The sequence below is a fragment of the Narcine bancroftii genome, chromosome 4 (genome assembly GCF_036971445.1).
Source record: "Narcine bancroftii isolate sNarBan1 chromosome 4, sNarBan1.hap1, whole genome shotgun sequence".
Taxonomy (NCBI): Eukaryota; Metazoa; Chordata; class Chondrichthyes; order Torpediniformes; family Narcinidae; genus Narcine; species Narcine bancroftii.
The window spans coordinates 194,937,601-194,952,272 of record NC_091472.1 but is presented as its reverse complement, the minus strand read 5'-3'; the positions used below and the strand labels follow the sequence as shown (position 1 = coordinate 194,952,272).

At 46.3% G+C, this 14,672-nt stretch overlaps 1 protein-coding gene across 3 annotated transcripts in view; it reads left to right on the top strand.

Moving 5' to 3' along the window:
- dnah10 (dynein axonemal heavy chain 10) overlaps positions 1-14,672 on the top strand; it is a 677,292-nt gene that overhangs the window by 353,333 nt on the left and 309,287 nt on the right. For all 3 annotated transcript variants that reach the window (XM_069933473.1, XM_069933472.1, XM_069933474.1), the window contains one exon: positions 2,166-2,288. In XM_069933473.1, the coding sequence (XP_069789574.1) occupies positions 2,166-2,288 (123 nt within the window). The remainder of the gene's footprint in view (positions 1-2,165; positions 2,289-14,672) is intronic.

Genomic DNA, 14,672 nt, shown 5'->3' with positions numbered 1-14,672 from the left:
TACTTACACTGTTCCCGCCATGGCCCCCTTTGGCTGACGTCACAACATGCATAACAAAAGTGGGTTTCCCGCACGCGGGTACTTTCCTGCATAATAATGGCCTTCTTCCCCATGCACTGTCCCAGTCTGTTGGCTGCGCACCAAGACCAATGCCATTTTGGGATCGCAGGCCTTTACATTGCCCTTGCCATTCACCCACTGGTTCGCTTGTTGGGGCCAGTACTGCTGCGCAGGCTTGCCGCCCAGAACATCAGCTCAATCACTGCCGCAAAAGTGTCTTTGTCCCAAACATTATGGAGGGTACTGTAAATCATTAATATAGATAGAAACAGCAGTGGACCCAGCATTGATCCCTTTTGGACACCACTAGTCGCAGGTTGAGTAACAAGACTCCACGACTGCTTCTGTGTGATAACATCAAGTCATTTCTGTATCCAGTTAACAGGCTTAGTGGAAGGAAGCAGTGGGTTGTAGTCCAAGGATGTTTGTTTGATTGGAGGCCTATGTCCAGTAATGTCCCAGAGGGGTTGGTACTGCATCCACTGCTGTTTGTCATTTTTAATGAAGTGGATGGAAATGATTAGTACATTTGTGGATGACCCCAAAACTGGTGAGGATATCTAAGTTTACAGCAGGAACTAGGGTTCATTTGGGTTGATGGGACAATAAGAGGCGCACGAAATTTAATTCTAACAAGTGTGAGGAGTTTGGTAAGTTAAAGCAGGGAAGGCCTTACTCTATGAATGATAGAGCCCTGGAGAGTGTTGTAGAATAGAGAGACCTTGGGGTACAGCTTCATAGTTCCTTGAAAGTGACAACCTAGATGGGGAAGAAGGCATTTTGCAAGCTGGCCTTAATTGGCCAGAGTATAGAGTGTAAAAGTTGGGAATTTATGATTCAGTTGTACAAGGTGTTGGCGACATCACATTTGCAGAACTGAGTTCAGTTCTGGTCTCCCAGCCATAGGAAGGACGTCATAAATTGAAAGAGGTGCAAAGAAGATTCAATAGTAAGATGCTGGGATTGGAAGAGTTGATTTATAGGGAGAGGTTGTATAGGCTAAGTCTTCATTCTCCAGAACATTGGAGACTGAGGGGTGATCTTTTAGAGACTTTTAAATCTCGTGAGGCATGGATAAAGTGAATGCTCACAATCTTATTTCCATGGTAGTTGATTCTAGAATGAGAGGACATTGGTTAAGGTAAGAGGGGAGAGATTTAAGAAGGACCTGGGAAACTTTGGGGTAAGTTTTTTTACACAGAGAGTTGTGGGTGGCTGGAAGGCCTTGACAGGGATGGTGGTAGAGGCTGGAACATTAGGGGCATTTAAGAGACTCTTAGATGGGCTTATGGATGAAAGAAAAATAGAGGGTTATGGGGTAGGGAGGGTTTAATACTTCTTAAAAAGGAATATATGAGCCAGCACAACATCAAGTGCTGAAGGGCCTGTACTGTGCTATAGTGTTTTATGTTCTTTCAATCAGAGGGTGGTCTGTATCTGAAATGAGCTGCCAGAAGAAACTGTAAAACCGGATACAATAACATCATTCAAAAGGCATATAGATAGGTTTATGGATAGAAAGGTCTTGAGGTTATAGTATATATACCAATTACAGGCAAATGGGACTACTTCAGAATGCAAACTTAGTTGACATGGACAGGTTGGGGTGAAGACCTGTTCTACATTGTATGCCTGGAAAGGACTGCCAGAGGTAGTGATGGAAGCATGTACAATAATAGTGTCCTCAGGATATATAAAGACATATGAATATTCAAGGAGAATAGAAGTATGGATCACATGCAGCATAAATTTAGTTCAATTTGCCATCATGTTGGCTAAAGACATTGTGGACCAAAGGGCCTGTTCCTATTCTGTTCTATGTGGGTCTGAGAACTTTCTCAATTCTGTAGTTCACTGCCCAGATTTTGAAGTGAGAATGTGGCTGCCAGCATCAGTACCACTGGTTTCTTGGTGTGGAGATCTTTACAGCCAGTGAAGATAGTTGTTATGAACTCGATGTTCAATCAGGACTTCATTCTGTTTTATTTGGTACAGAATCAGTGTTTCAATTGAAGCAGGGGTAAAAGTAAGAATTTATTATTAATCTGAGAAGAGTATTCTTCATTCTGCTGACCCTGATCTCTGTTACCTTGTGAGCTGTGCAGGTTGGAGACTTACAGTACGCTTCTCCAGCCACTGTATCTCGCTGTGGGATGGTCTATGTGGACCCCAAGAACCTGCGATACAGACCCTACTGGGAAAAGTGGATCAATGAGAGGACCATCAAGGTGCGATAATTTTACAATCAGCTGAAAATGTACTGCTGATTATGTACTGTACATTTTTTGGAATGGATGCTACACTTAGTACTTTAGTAGCTATCTCATTGAAAATCTTAATGGGTTTAAAATATATTTAAGTTATATTTTTTGATTACCTTTAATTTAAGTTGGTACAGTACTGGTTAAAATATTTTTAATCTGTTTTGAATGCTCAAAATACTTTTATATTGATTTTTCCACATTAGCATACAGGAATAATCTTTTTAAGTTAATTAAGTTTGCAGATGCTGTGATTGTAGTTTACACAAAATTGCTGGAGAAACTCAGCAAATCAAGCAGCATTCTTTATGTAGCAAAGATACATAACCAATGTTTTGGTCTGAGCTTTTCATCAAGGTATGAGAAAAATGTTGGCAGACACCTGAAAATGGTGGGGAGAATGACAGGGGAGAAGCACAGAGTATCAGACAAGAAATGGATAGAGGTGGGAGGGCACAAGAGAAAAAATCTGAGGTGATGGGGTAGAGGTAACTCTCTGAACGGAGAGAGGAGGGGGTGGAGAACTGAAGGAATGAAGACAGGGATGGGGAAGAGAGGGAGACAGGGGAGTTGCCTAATGGAAACAGAAGTTGATATTGATGCCATCCAGTTGGAGAGCAGCCAGATGGAATATTAGGTGTTGCTCCTCCAATTTGCAGGTGACCTTAGTTTGCAGTGCCTGAGGCCAAGGACAGGCATGTCAGCGTGGGAAGGGAATGCAGAATTGAAATAGATGACCACTGGGAGATCCCCACCATGGCTGCGGACAGGATGAAGATTCTCAGTGAAGTGATCTCCCATTCTGCATCCAGGCTCTGATGTAGAGGAGACTGCAACGAGAGGACCAAATGCAGTAGATGATCCTTGCAGATTTACAAGCGAAATGAAGCAACACCACAAAAGAATCTGTGCTTTGCTGAGCACCTTCATTCAATAGTGGGAATCTCCTAGTGGCCACCCAGTTCAATTCTGTGTCTCCCTCCCGCACCAACATGTCTGTCCATAGCCTTGTGCACTGTCAAACCAAGGCCACCCGTAAATTGGAGGAGCAACACTCAATAATCTGTTTGGGCATTCACCAATTGGTGGCATTAACATAGACTTCTCTGCTTTCAGTTTGGCCACTGTCCCTGTCTCCCTCTCTTCCCCATCCCTCTGTCTCCTTTCCTTCAGTTTTCAACCCCTTCCCTTTCCATTCAATGTTATTCCCTCCTACTATCACTTCTCATATTTTTTCTCGTGTCCTCCCACCCATATGAACCTATGATCTGTGGGCCTGTACTCCTACCCCTGCCCCCACCCCCCCCAACCATTTTATTTAGCTGCCTTCTGGCTTTTTGCTCATGCTTTGATGAAGGGCTCAGGCCTGAAATGTTGGTTATATATCTTTGCCATAATGAATGCTGTGTGACCTGCTGGGTTTCTCCAGAAATTCTGTGTAAACAATACTCTTTTTAAATCCATGCAACAATGTTGTTGAATTGCATTTATTTTAATTGGCAAAATTAGATGGTTTTCAGCGTGGTAATAACAACGTAAAAACAGTCATTCGCCATGGAGGGAAGTGCATTTCTTTGCAGTGCTGAGGATGTGCTATACCATCGGTGCTGCAGTTTTTCTGTTGTGGTAGTAAACCAACCCCATCTGTCACAGGAGAATGTACAGAACCATGCCATTTTTCCAAAGAAGGACAAGGAACCTCTCCCTACTGCTCTTTGAAATATATGTCCTTTGGCCAGCATGATAACAAACAGTTACCCTTTCTCAGTGATTCTGCTGTGGGCAAAGTGGCTGTCATGTTACTGTTAATGACAGATGTAACTTTAGTTTTAAATTTTTTTATGCTTTAAGATTGCACCTTACAGTGGCAAATCTTTGTGTGCAGCTCTGACAAGAATGATCAAATATTCCCGTTCAGAACTATTAAAATTCAACCCCAGAACCATAAAATCAAACTTATCCTTGAATAAGGAAGTCCTAAGATCGCTTGCAGACCTTGCAATTGGCAGAAATGGCAAATGTTAGACAGCAGGATCTTTAAACAGCCAACGCTCAAGCAACTTAAACATCGTGAGAGTTTCAAACAGGTAGCGAACGGGTCATTTAAACTTCACGGTAGTTGCAAGCTGCAGATGCTCAGTACATTTAAACATCCCAGGAGATTTAAAAAGACATGGCATGGACCATTTCAATGCCGCAGGAGTTACCAGCAGTGGACCCATGGGCCATTTAAAGAAGACCGACCGCATGTACGTAGAGGGGGGCTGCGGGCAAAGCTAAAACATTGGGCTCTGAGGCTTCTACTCCCTTCCATCCTCCAGACCAATGTACAATCTTTGGAGAACAAACTCGATGAACTCCAAGCCAGATTACATCATCAAAGAGACCATTGGAGTGCTGTGTGATATGCTTCACAGAAACAAGGACATTCCAGACATGGCGCAACAGTCCATGGGATATACTCTCCACCATGCTGTCCAGATACAGGCATCAGGAAAAACCAGGGGAGGTGGCATTTGTGTCATCATCATTTCATCGAAGAGCACAATTGTGACAGTTATGTCTCAGTCCTCCTCCCCTGAACTGGAACACCTGGCAATCAAGTCCCACCCTTTCTACCTGGCCGAGGGAGTTCACCGCTATCAACCTGGTCACAGGCTGGCACTGGAGGGACTGAGCACTGTGATTAGCAGCGAGGAGACAGCACATCCTGATGTCTTCTTGATCATTGTAGGGGATTTCAATCAGGCCAACCTGAAGAAGACTCTAACGAACACCACAAAAGCGTCACATGCGAGACCAGAGGAGCCAACTCACTCGGCCACTGCTACACCACCATGAAGAATATCTACCAAGCCATACCACGACCACACTTTGGCAAGTCTGATCACCTGGCTGTACTTCTACTCCTCTGAATCAGAATTTAATGTCATAAACAAGTCACAAAATTCAGTGTTTTGGGGCAGCATCATAGTGCAAACATTATGAACCATCTTACAACAATAATATTAAAAAAAATAAAAATAATAGTGCATGAAAAGTAAGGCAGTGTCTTTTGTTCATTGATTATTCAGGAATCTGATAGCAGTGGGGAAGAAACTCAGCTTGTGCCACTAAGTTCTTGTCTTTAGGCAATAGTAGCAGAATGAAGAGGGCATAGCCTGGCTGGGTGGGGGTCTTTGAGATTAGAGGCTGCTTTTTTAAAGGCACTACCTCATGTGGATGTCCTTGATGGAGTGGAGTCTGGTGCCTGTAATATCTCAGGCTGAGTTAACAACCCTCTGGATCTTTTCCTTGTCCTGAGATTTGGCGCCTCCAACCAGACAATGATACAACCAGCCAGTATACTCTCCATGTTATACCTGTAGAAGTTTTCAAGTGTCTTCGGTGACATACTAATTCTCCTCAAGCACCTCACGAAGTGTAGCCACTGGTGAACCTTCTTTGTGATTGCATCAACATGGAGGCTCCAGGACAATCCTCAGAGATGTCAAGACCCAGGAATTTGAAGTTTTGGACCCTCTCCACTACTGAATTCTCGATGAGGACTGGGTCATGTTCCTCTGACTCCTTGCTTAAGTCCACAATCATCTCCTTGGTTTTGCTAATGTTGAGTGCCACATTGTTGTGACACCACTCAAAGAGTTGCTCGATCTCCCTCCTGGATGCTTCCTTTTTGCTGTTTGTGATTCTGTCAACAATTGTGGTGTCATTGGCAAAGTTGTAGATAGCATCATCAGAATTGTACCTGGTCACACAGTCATGAGTCTATAATAAGTAGAGCAGTAGGCTAAGCGTATCGTTGGGATGATCCTGTGCTGATAATCATTGAGGAGGAGATGTTGCTTCCAATTCGTACTGCATGTGGTGTTCTGTTGAGAAAGTCAAAGATCCAGTTGCAGAGTGGGTATAGAGGCCCAGAATTTGTAGCTTCTTGACCAGCACTGAGGGAATAATGATATTGAAGGCTGAGCTGCAGTCGATGAAGAGCAGTCATATGTATGAGTTCTGTTTTTGAGGTGTTCTATAGCTGAGTGGAGAGCCAGCGATATTACATCTGCTGTGATACAATTGTGATGATAGGCAAATTACAATGAGTCCAGATCTTTGCTTAGTTAATTCTGGCCATGACCAGCCTCTTAAAACATTTCATCATAGTAGAAGTTAGTCCTGGCATTCAAGCAGAGGCTGAGGACCACAGCACCAGTAGTGAAGGCGGCGGAAGTATAGTTGAGGAGGTAGAGCAGTGTCTGCAGAACTTCTTTGAATGGGTGGACTGGACCATATTCCAGAACTCATCCTTAGACTTGAATGAATATGCAACATGTGTCACCGACTTCATCAAGACCTGTGTGGAAGAGTATGTGTCCATGCGCACATACCAGGTGTTTCCCAACCAGAAGCCTTGGATGAATCAGAGGATTCACAACCCGCTGAGGGTGAGATCAAGGGTTCTTTAGGTTGGGGATCCAGATCTCTACAATGTCCAGGAACGTCCTGCAGAAGGCTATTTCTGAAACAAAGTGGCAATTCTGGAGGGAGCTTGAGACAGAGACAGATACACGCCAACTATGGAAGGGAGTGCAGGCCATTACAGCCTACAAAGTGAGGGCGAACATCATAGATGGCTGTGATACTTCATTACCCAATGAGGTAAACACTGTCTATGTCTGCAAAAGCTGAGCACCCTGTGATATCTGTCTCTGAGGCGGACATCAGAGCATAATTCAAGAGGGTGAACCATCACAAGGCGTCAGGCCCTGACTGTGTGACTGGCAAGGTACTGAAAATCTGGGGCAACCAACTAGCTGGAGTATTCATGGACATTTTCAACCTCTCATTGCTGCAGTTGGAGATTCCCACCTGGTTCAAAACAGCATCAGTCATCCTGGTGGCAAAGAAGAGCATTAACATCTACTATTATTAAATGCTTTGAGAGTTGGTCATAGCCAGAATTAACATATATCTAAGCAAAAGTCTGGACTCACTGCAATTCACCTATTGTCACAATTGCTCCACAGTCGACGTAATATCGCTGGCTCTCCATTCAGCTCTGGATCACCTTGAAAACAGCAACTCATACATATGGCTGCTCTTCACAGACTACAGCTCAGCCTTCAACACTGTGTAATGTGATTGATTGCACTCAAGAGACTTGAGAGGAGCTCAAACACGCTTTTAATACCTTTCAATCAATGGCTGATAGATACCATAGTCCTCGGTGAATCGGAGATAAGGCAGGGAAACCAAGGTAGGTGAGGCTGGAGCCAAGGGAGGAGCCAGCCATTTGACCTACAAGCAGTCAGTGAATTCCTATTCACTGCATTCACCCCTTCCTTCAGAAGAGAACCTGCAGGTGAAAAACAGAGACCATACATTCAAAACACTAATAATATATAAATATTTACAAGATAAGTCTGTCAGGAGGTCTAGTTATTCTGGTTGAGTGCCTCAGTACTGGTGGACTTTGGGTTTCCTGAACCTACTGGACCCCCTGTGGTGCTGAGTTACTGGGCCTCGATGGCTCCGGCTCTGGATGCGGAGTGGATTGGTGCACTTCCCAAGTTGCGTTGTTTGGAACCCTGGGTGGGATACTTGGTGGTTCCTAGCCTGTTTGAGGCTTTGGATCCTTAGTTTCTGAAGGTGCTAGGTCTCTGATAGAGATGTTGTCCTCTCTGCCATCAGAGTATACCACCTAGGCATACGTTGGCTTGGCATGCAGCAGATGCACCCTCTTGACCAGTGGGTTTGTCTTACTCCTCCTCATGTGCTTTCTCAGCAGGAGTGGCCCCGGTCCATTAGCCAAGCTGGGAGTGTGTTCCAGATGTAGATTTCCTCGGGAAAGTAAACATTAGCTTGAGAGGAGTTGTATTGGTTGCGGTGCAGAGAAGCGACCTTATGGAGTGAAGTGCCGTGGGTAGGACTTGCCAGTGTGAGTCTGGAAGACCTTAAGACCCGAGAGCTAATTTCACACCCTTCCATACCTTCTCAACTTTTCTGTTCCCCTGGGGATTGTAGCTAGTCGTCCTGCTTGAGGCAATACTTCTTACGAGTAGGTACTGGTATAGCTCTTGGCTCATAAATGATGAGCCCTGGTTGCTATGGATATGGCTGAGATACCTGAACAAGGTAAAAATAGAGTACAAGGCCCTGATGACTGTGGTGGTGATCATTTCTGAGCAGGGGATGGTGAACAGAAAACGTGAATACTCATCAATGACATTAAGAAAGTACACGTTTCTGTTGGTGGAAGGGAAGGATCCCTTGAAATTGACACTGAGTTATTCGAAGGGACGGGATGCCTTTATCATGTTGCTTTGTCAGGGCGGTACAATCGACGTTTGCAAGACCTGGTCATTTTCCTGATATCTTCAATGGAATAGGGCAGGTTGCATGCCTTGACGAAATGAGCCATGTGAATGATGGCAAAGCTTATCATGAAGCGACTACAACTAGCAGGTGTGTGCAGAGGCACAACTTCCTCGTGACAGAGCATCTGGAGGCTCATTTAGCATACCTGTCCTTTATGCTATATCATAATGAAGCATTAAATAAGAACTTACCGGTTCGATGTTTGATGATTATTATTTGTGTAATGGGAGTGGTGAGATAATATGACATCCCATCTGCGCATGTGCAGCCAATCTTTGAATCTCAAAAAAGACGACCACTGGTATAATTCTGTCAAAAGACCATTTTATTGTGAGGCATACATGCAACACTAGAAACTACCTTAACAACGTTTGAGGTAATTACGGGAGGGCGAGGAGGGCATATTATCTCATCACTCCTATTACTTAAATAATAATCGTCAAACTTCAAACCAGTAAGTTCTTGTTTAATGCTCCATTATTTTTTGTAATGCTCGTTGGTTTGCTAATATGAGATTTCAAAGCTCAGTGTCTCTTTTTCACATAGTCCAAAAGACCATAGGGTAGATTAATGGACACAATTCAATCGGCAGCCTGCAAAATTGCTCCATCCTCAGAGGCTTATTGTAAAATCTGTTAAATGTTCTTTCATTTGACCAACCTGCCTGATGGATGATATCCCAAATGGAGACTTCCGTTCTACTAGCAGTAGACGTAGCTGCCACTCTGGTTGAGTGAGCCCCAAACCGAGTGGTATCCACTCCAGCCATCTGAAATGGTCCTCTTTAGCCATCTGGCCAAGGTCTGAGAGAATGCCCACTAATGCAGTTTCCTGAAACATACAAACAAGAATCTCTCTTCCCCTCTGATATCGCGAGTACTTTCAATGTATTGTCTCAGATACTGCACCACACAGAATCTTTCTTCCTCTTGATAAGCGTACAATTTAAACTTTGTTCCCATGCTACCAGGTTTATTATGTTTCAACAAGTCATGAACATGAAATTCAACAAAATCACTTTACCAAATGATATAGTCCAAGTGTAAACAAGTTAAAATCTCTATTCTTTGGGCTAAAGTCAAGGCCACAAGCATCAACAATTTCTGTGATAAGTCACGTAAGTCCAAAGTGTACTCTGGCAACAAATGTTGCAACAAATCCAACACAACTTTAACATCTCAGATAGCGTGATAACGTGGCGTAGGGGATGATTCCTGACCGAGTGTTCGGTGTCTCGTAGAGTCAGGAAAGCCGCCAAAGCACTCTTTGCCGTATTGATAGCACTTTAACTGGCTATGTAAGCATAAAAAAATCAATGAGGAAATACAAAACATCTGAAACTGAAACGTAATTAACATTTAAACTCTCATTAAAACAAAACAGTTGCCTATTGTTTACATAAATGACGTATTGCTTCTGAGTTGATGTTCGCCATGAAGCACAAATAATGTCCACCGTTTTCGGCTGCAATCCTTTTATGCCAAACTTTTCACACCAATCCTGCAACATAAGAGATCGAGATGAGTGAGAGATAATGGTTAAACTAGCAGTTCCTTGCTCCTTCTCAACAGTAAAGGCTGTTCTAGCTGTGGCAGGCTGCACAAAGGAAAACACAGACACAATGCTGTTTGGAGCAACACAGCTTTATTCCACTCACATAATGATCTAGTTAGCTGCTTGCAGCAGTGATCCCGGGGAGAGAAAGAGAGAGAGAGGGAGAGAGCACACAGTCCGGGCCTCGGTTTCATACTATGGGCCCTCTAGGCCCACCTGGTGGTCGGATGTCATTAGGCCAGGTGCCGTGTCTCTAGGCCACCTGTTGGCTGAGTGATGTACCGCAGTGTATCATCACATTTACCCCTTTAAAAAAAGTCCTGGTATTACTCACAAGTCCAGGCATACTGTTGGTTTCAGCACCCTCTGGGTCCTCCTAGGGAGGATGCGTGGTTTGGGCTGGGGGGGCGCCATTCAGCCAGGTGTTATGGGTATACTGGGTGGGTTGGGGGTGGCATTCATTCTCCGCGGTGCGCTGAGGGGGGTGTGGGTGCTTGGAGGGGAGCCAATGGTACGTCGATTGGGATGGGCTGGGGTTCTTCCTCTTCTTCGGCCGGTTCTTCTTCGCCTGGCGCCAGGTCCCTCTTGGAGACAGAGACCTCCCTCCTGTCGAGGAATATCACAAAAGCATAGTTCTGGTTCGCATGGATCAGCTTTCCTCTCTCGACCAGCGGGTCCATCTTATGCATTAGGCCATGTTTCTTGATCAGCATTGGACCTGGTGAGATCATCCAAAGTGTCACCTCCGAGCTAGGGGTTGATTTCCTTGTGAAAGAGAAAAATCTGTCATGTGTGGTCATGTTCGTGGCAGTACACAATAATGAGCGTATTGCATGTAATGCCTCGGGTAACACTTCCTGCCACCTGGATATCAGGAGGTTATTTGACTTTAGTATCAGAAGGACTGTCTTCCAAATGGTACCATTCTCCCTCTCTACCTGCTCGTCCCCTTGGGGATTGTAACTTGTGGTGCAACTGGTAACAATCCCCTCTCTCGGAAGTATTGCTGCAGTTCGGCACTCATGAAAGCTGCCCACCTGTCTGTGTGGATGTAGTTAGGGTATCCACACAAGCTGAAGATGGGTTTCAGCCACTTAATTACTGCTACCGAGGACACATCTGTGCAGGGGATGGCGAAGGAAAACCAGGAGAACTCATCTATCACAGTGAGGAAGTAACAGTTGTTATTGGTGGACGGGAGGGGGCCTTTAAAGTCAATGCTGAAATGCTCTAATGGCTGGGTTGATTTGATGAGGGCTGCCTCAGGCAGGCGATAAAACTGTGGTTTGCACTCAGCACATATATGACATCACCTTGTAGTAGTCCTTATCTCTTCTGCCGAGAACGGCAGGTTGACATTCTTAATGAAGTGAAACATCCTGGTCACTCTGGGGATCCCCAGCTCACTGTGGATGTTCTGCAGTGGCTGCGCTAGCACCCGTGGACAGCGCATCTGGGGTCTCATTGAACTTACCGGGGCGGTATTGGATGTCATACAAGTAAGTAGACAGTTCGATCCTCCAACATAAGATTTTATCATTCTTAATTTTCCCCCTGTTCTGGTTGTCAAACATAAAAGCTACTGACTGTTGGTCTGTGACCAGTGTAAAATGGCTGCCCGCCAGGTAGTGCCTCCAGTGCCTTACTGCCTCCACTATGGCCTGGGCCTCTTTCTCCACTGCTGAGTGCATGGTTTCTGAACCCTGCAGCGTTTGAGAAAAGAAAGCCACCGGGCGTGCCTCCTGGTTCAGGGTGGCTGCTATGGCTGCATCTGAGGCGTCGGTCTCCACCTGGAAGGGGAGTGTTTTGTCTACAGCCCTCATGGTGTTGTGTGCCAAGTGATTGCGCAGGCTGTTAAATGCCTGGACCACCTCATTGGGCAGAAGGAATTCTTTTGATCTCATCAGTGGACGGGCCCTGTCTGCATACTGGGGTATCCACTGCACATAATAGGCAAATAAGCCCAGGCATCTTTTGAGCAATTTGGGCGAGGTGGGGATGAGTAGGTTCATCAGGGTTTGCATGTGAGCCTGATCTGGTCCCACCTCCCCATTCTGTACTATGTAACCCAATAAGACCAGCTTCTTAGCCCTGAACATACACTTGTCTTTGTTGTACATCAGGTTACTTTCTTTGCCTGCCTCCAGGAATCTCTTTAGGTTTGGGTTGTGGTCATTCACTGAGTACCCGCAGATGGTAACATTGTCCAGGTACGGGAAAACAGCCTCTAGGCTGTAGTTGTCCACCAGTCGATCCATTTCCCTCTGGAACAGTGATACCCCGTTAGTGACTCCGAACAGGAGTCGGCCATCAGCTTCAAACACTGATGGGCACCTGGTGGTACGCAGCCTTGAGGTCGATGGTGGAGAAGACCTTATACTAGGCTATTGTATTCACCATCTCGCTAATTCGGGGGAGAGGGTATGCATCTAGCTGTGTGAACTTATTAATGGTCTGGCTATAGTCAACCACTAAGCATAGTTTCTCCCCCGTCTTTGCTACAACTACCTGGGCTTGCCATGGGCTGTTGCTGGGTTCAATAATGCCCTCCTGCAGCAATCGGCATGTCTCCATTTGAATAAAAGCTCTGTCTCTGGGGCTGTACCTCCTGCTCTTTGTGGCTATGGGTTTACAGTCTGGGGTGCGGTGGGTAAGTAAGGGGGGGGGGTGAGGCTCGTTATTAAGGACCGATAGCGCACAGCGCTTTTGGCTCGTAAGCACTAGCGGGGGCTGTGGACCATTGTGGACGACTGTGAGGCTCTCTAGCTGGCACTGGAAGTCTAATCCCAACAGCACCGGGGCGCAGAGCTGTTCCAGGGCCAGAAGACGGAAGTCCTTATACTCCCTCCCTTTAATTTCTAGTGTCACCACACTGTACCCCTTTACTTCCACTGAGTGGTTGTTGGATGCTAGGAGAATCTGCCTGTTGCTGGGGTATATGGGGAACCCATGGTCTTTGGTTAATTTCAGCTCTATGAAACTCTCCATCTACTGCTATCCAACAGACATTTAAATTTCAACCCATTCAACTGCATGGAGACCATAGCCTCTGACAAATTGTGTGGACTCGCCTGATTGATTCTGAGGGAAGCCAACGTGCAATCCTCTATCTCCTTGTGGTCTCCGTAGTAGTGGCACTCCTCCTCTGGATCCCGGGTCCAAGATGGCCACTCCCTCTGGGTGCACATGGTGTTCCTTCCTGGCTGATCTGGGGAAGAAGCAGAGCTATCTCGCTGCCCATTTATATGTCAATGGGTCTTGGTGGTCACCCGTGGGCTCCTGCAGACTCAAGTATAATGGCCTTGTTTTCTACATTTCGAGCAGTCTGCGTCTTACCGAGCAGCTTGTCCAGGGGTTGGGGTTTTGCTGCAGAACTGGCATCTATGGGTCGCATCCGGCTGAGCCGCCATTGCTGCATCCGTTGTCATCTCCACATTATCAGCCCGATCTTGGCGGGGTGTCAGCGAGTCCAGCAGGGTTGGAGTGGGGGGCTTGGTGTTATGGTCGGCGAGGTATTCCCCAAGGTTGTTTCTAGCTGTCTCCATCGCCTCTGCCACCCTTACAGCCTCTTCCAGGGACACCGTGCTTTGTTCTAACAGCCACTGGCGGATTTTGTTTGACCGGACTCCCGCCACCAGTGTGTCTCTCATCAGGTCCTGCGGTACTTGCTGTGGGGTTCTAGTGCGGAAGTTGCATGCCTGTGCTAGGACTCTTACTGAGAGCATGAAATCCTGGAAGGACTCCCCTGGTTGCTGTCTTCCGGTCAAGATCGCACGTACTTCACCTCCCCCTGGAGATAGTGGGACTGGAGCATGTCCATAGCCTCCCTGTATGAGGCGCAGTCTTGGACTAACGCGTACAGGAGGTCTCCCAGCTGGGCCACCAGCAGCATGAAAAGGTCTTCCGGGTGCGCAGTCGCGAGCGTAGTTCAGGAAACAATGTCTCCAGTGGCTGAAGTGCGTGCGTGCACAGGGGGCTCGGGAGTGTAGTTCCAGGCAGTCCAGCCGTAGCATCGTTATGAGGTACTGCCGTTGATTCATTTCTAGGCGCCCCGATCGCGCTGGGGCTGGGAACCTTTGCCTCCATTGATGGATGTGGGATTCCCCGGGGACTGGCGTTACCTAGTGGGCATCCGCTGAGGGTCTGGCATCCTTGCTCTCATCCCCATGTCTGAGCCAGTCTCCACCAGGTTTGGGGGGCTTGCACACATCTCAACCGTGGAGGGTTTGTCCTCCTTCTCATGCTTGGGTGGGATTGCCCACATTTTATACGAGTGGAATAAATTGTGGCAGGCTGTACCAAAGGAAAACACAGACACAATGCTGTTTGGAGCAACATAGCTTTATTCCACTCACATAAAGTTCTAGTTGGCTGCTGGCTGCTTGCAGCAGTGATCCCGGGGGAGGGGGAGAGAGAGAGAGAGAG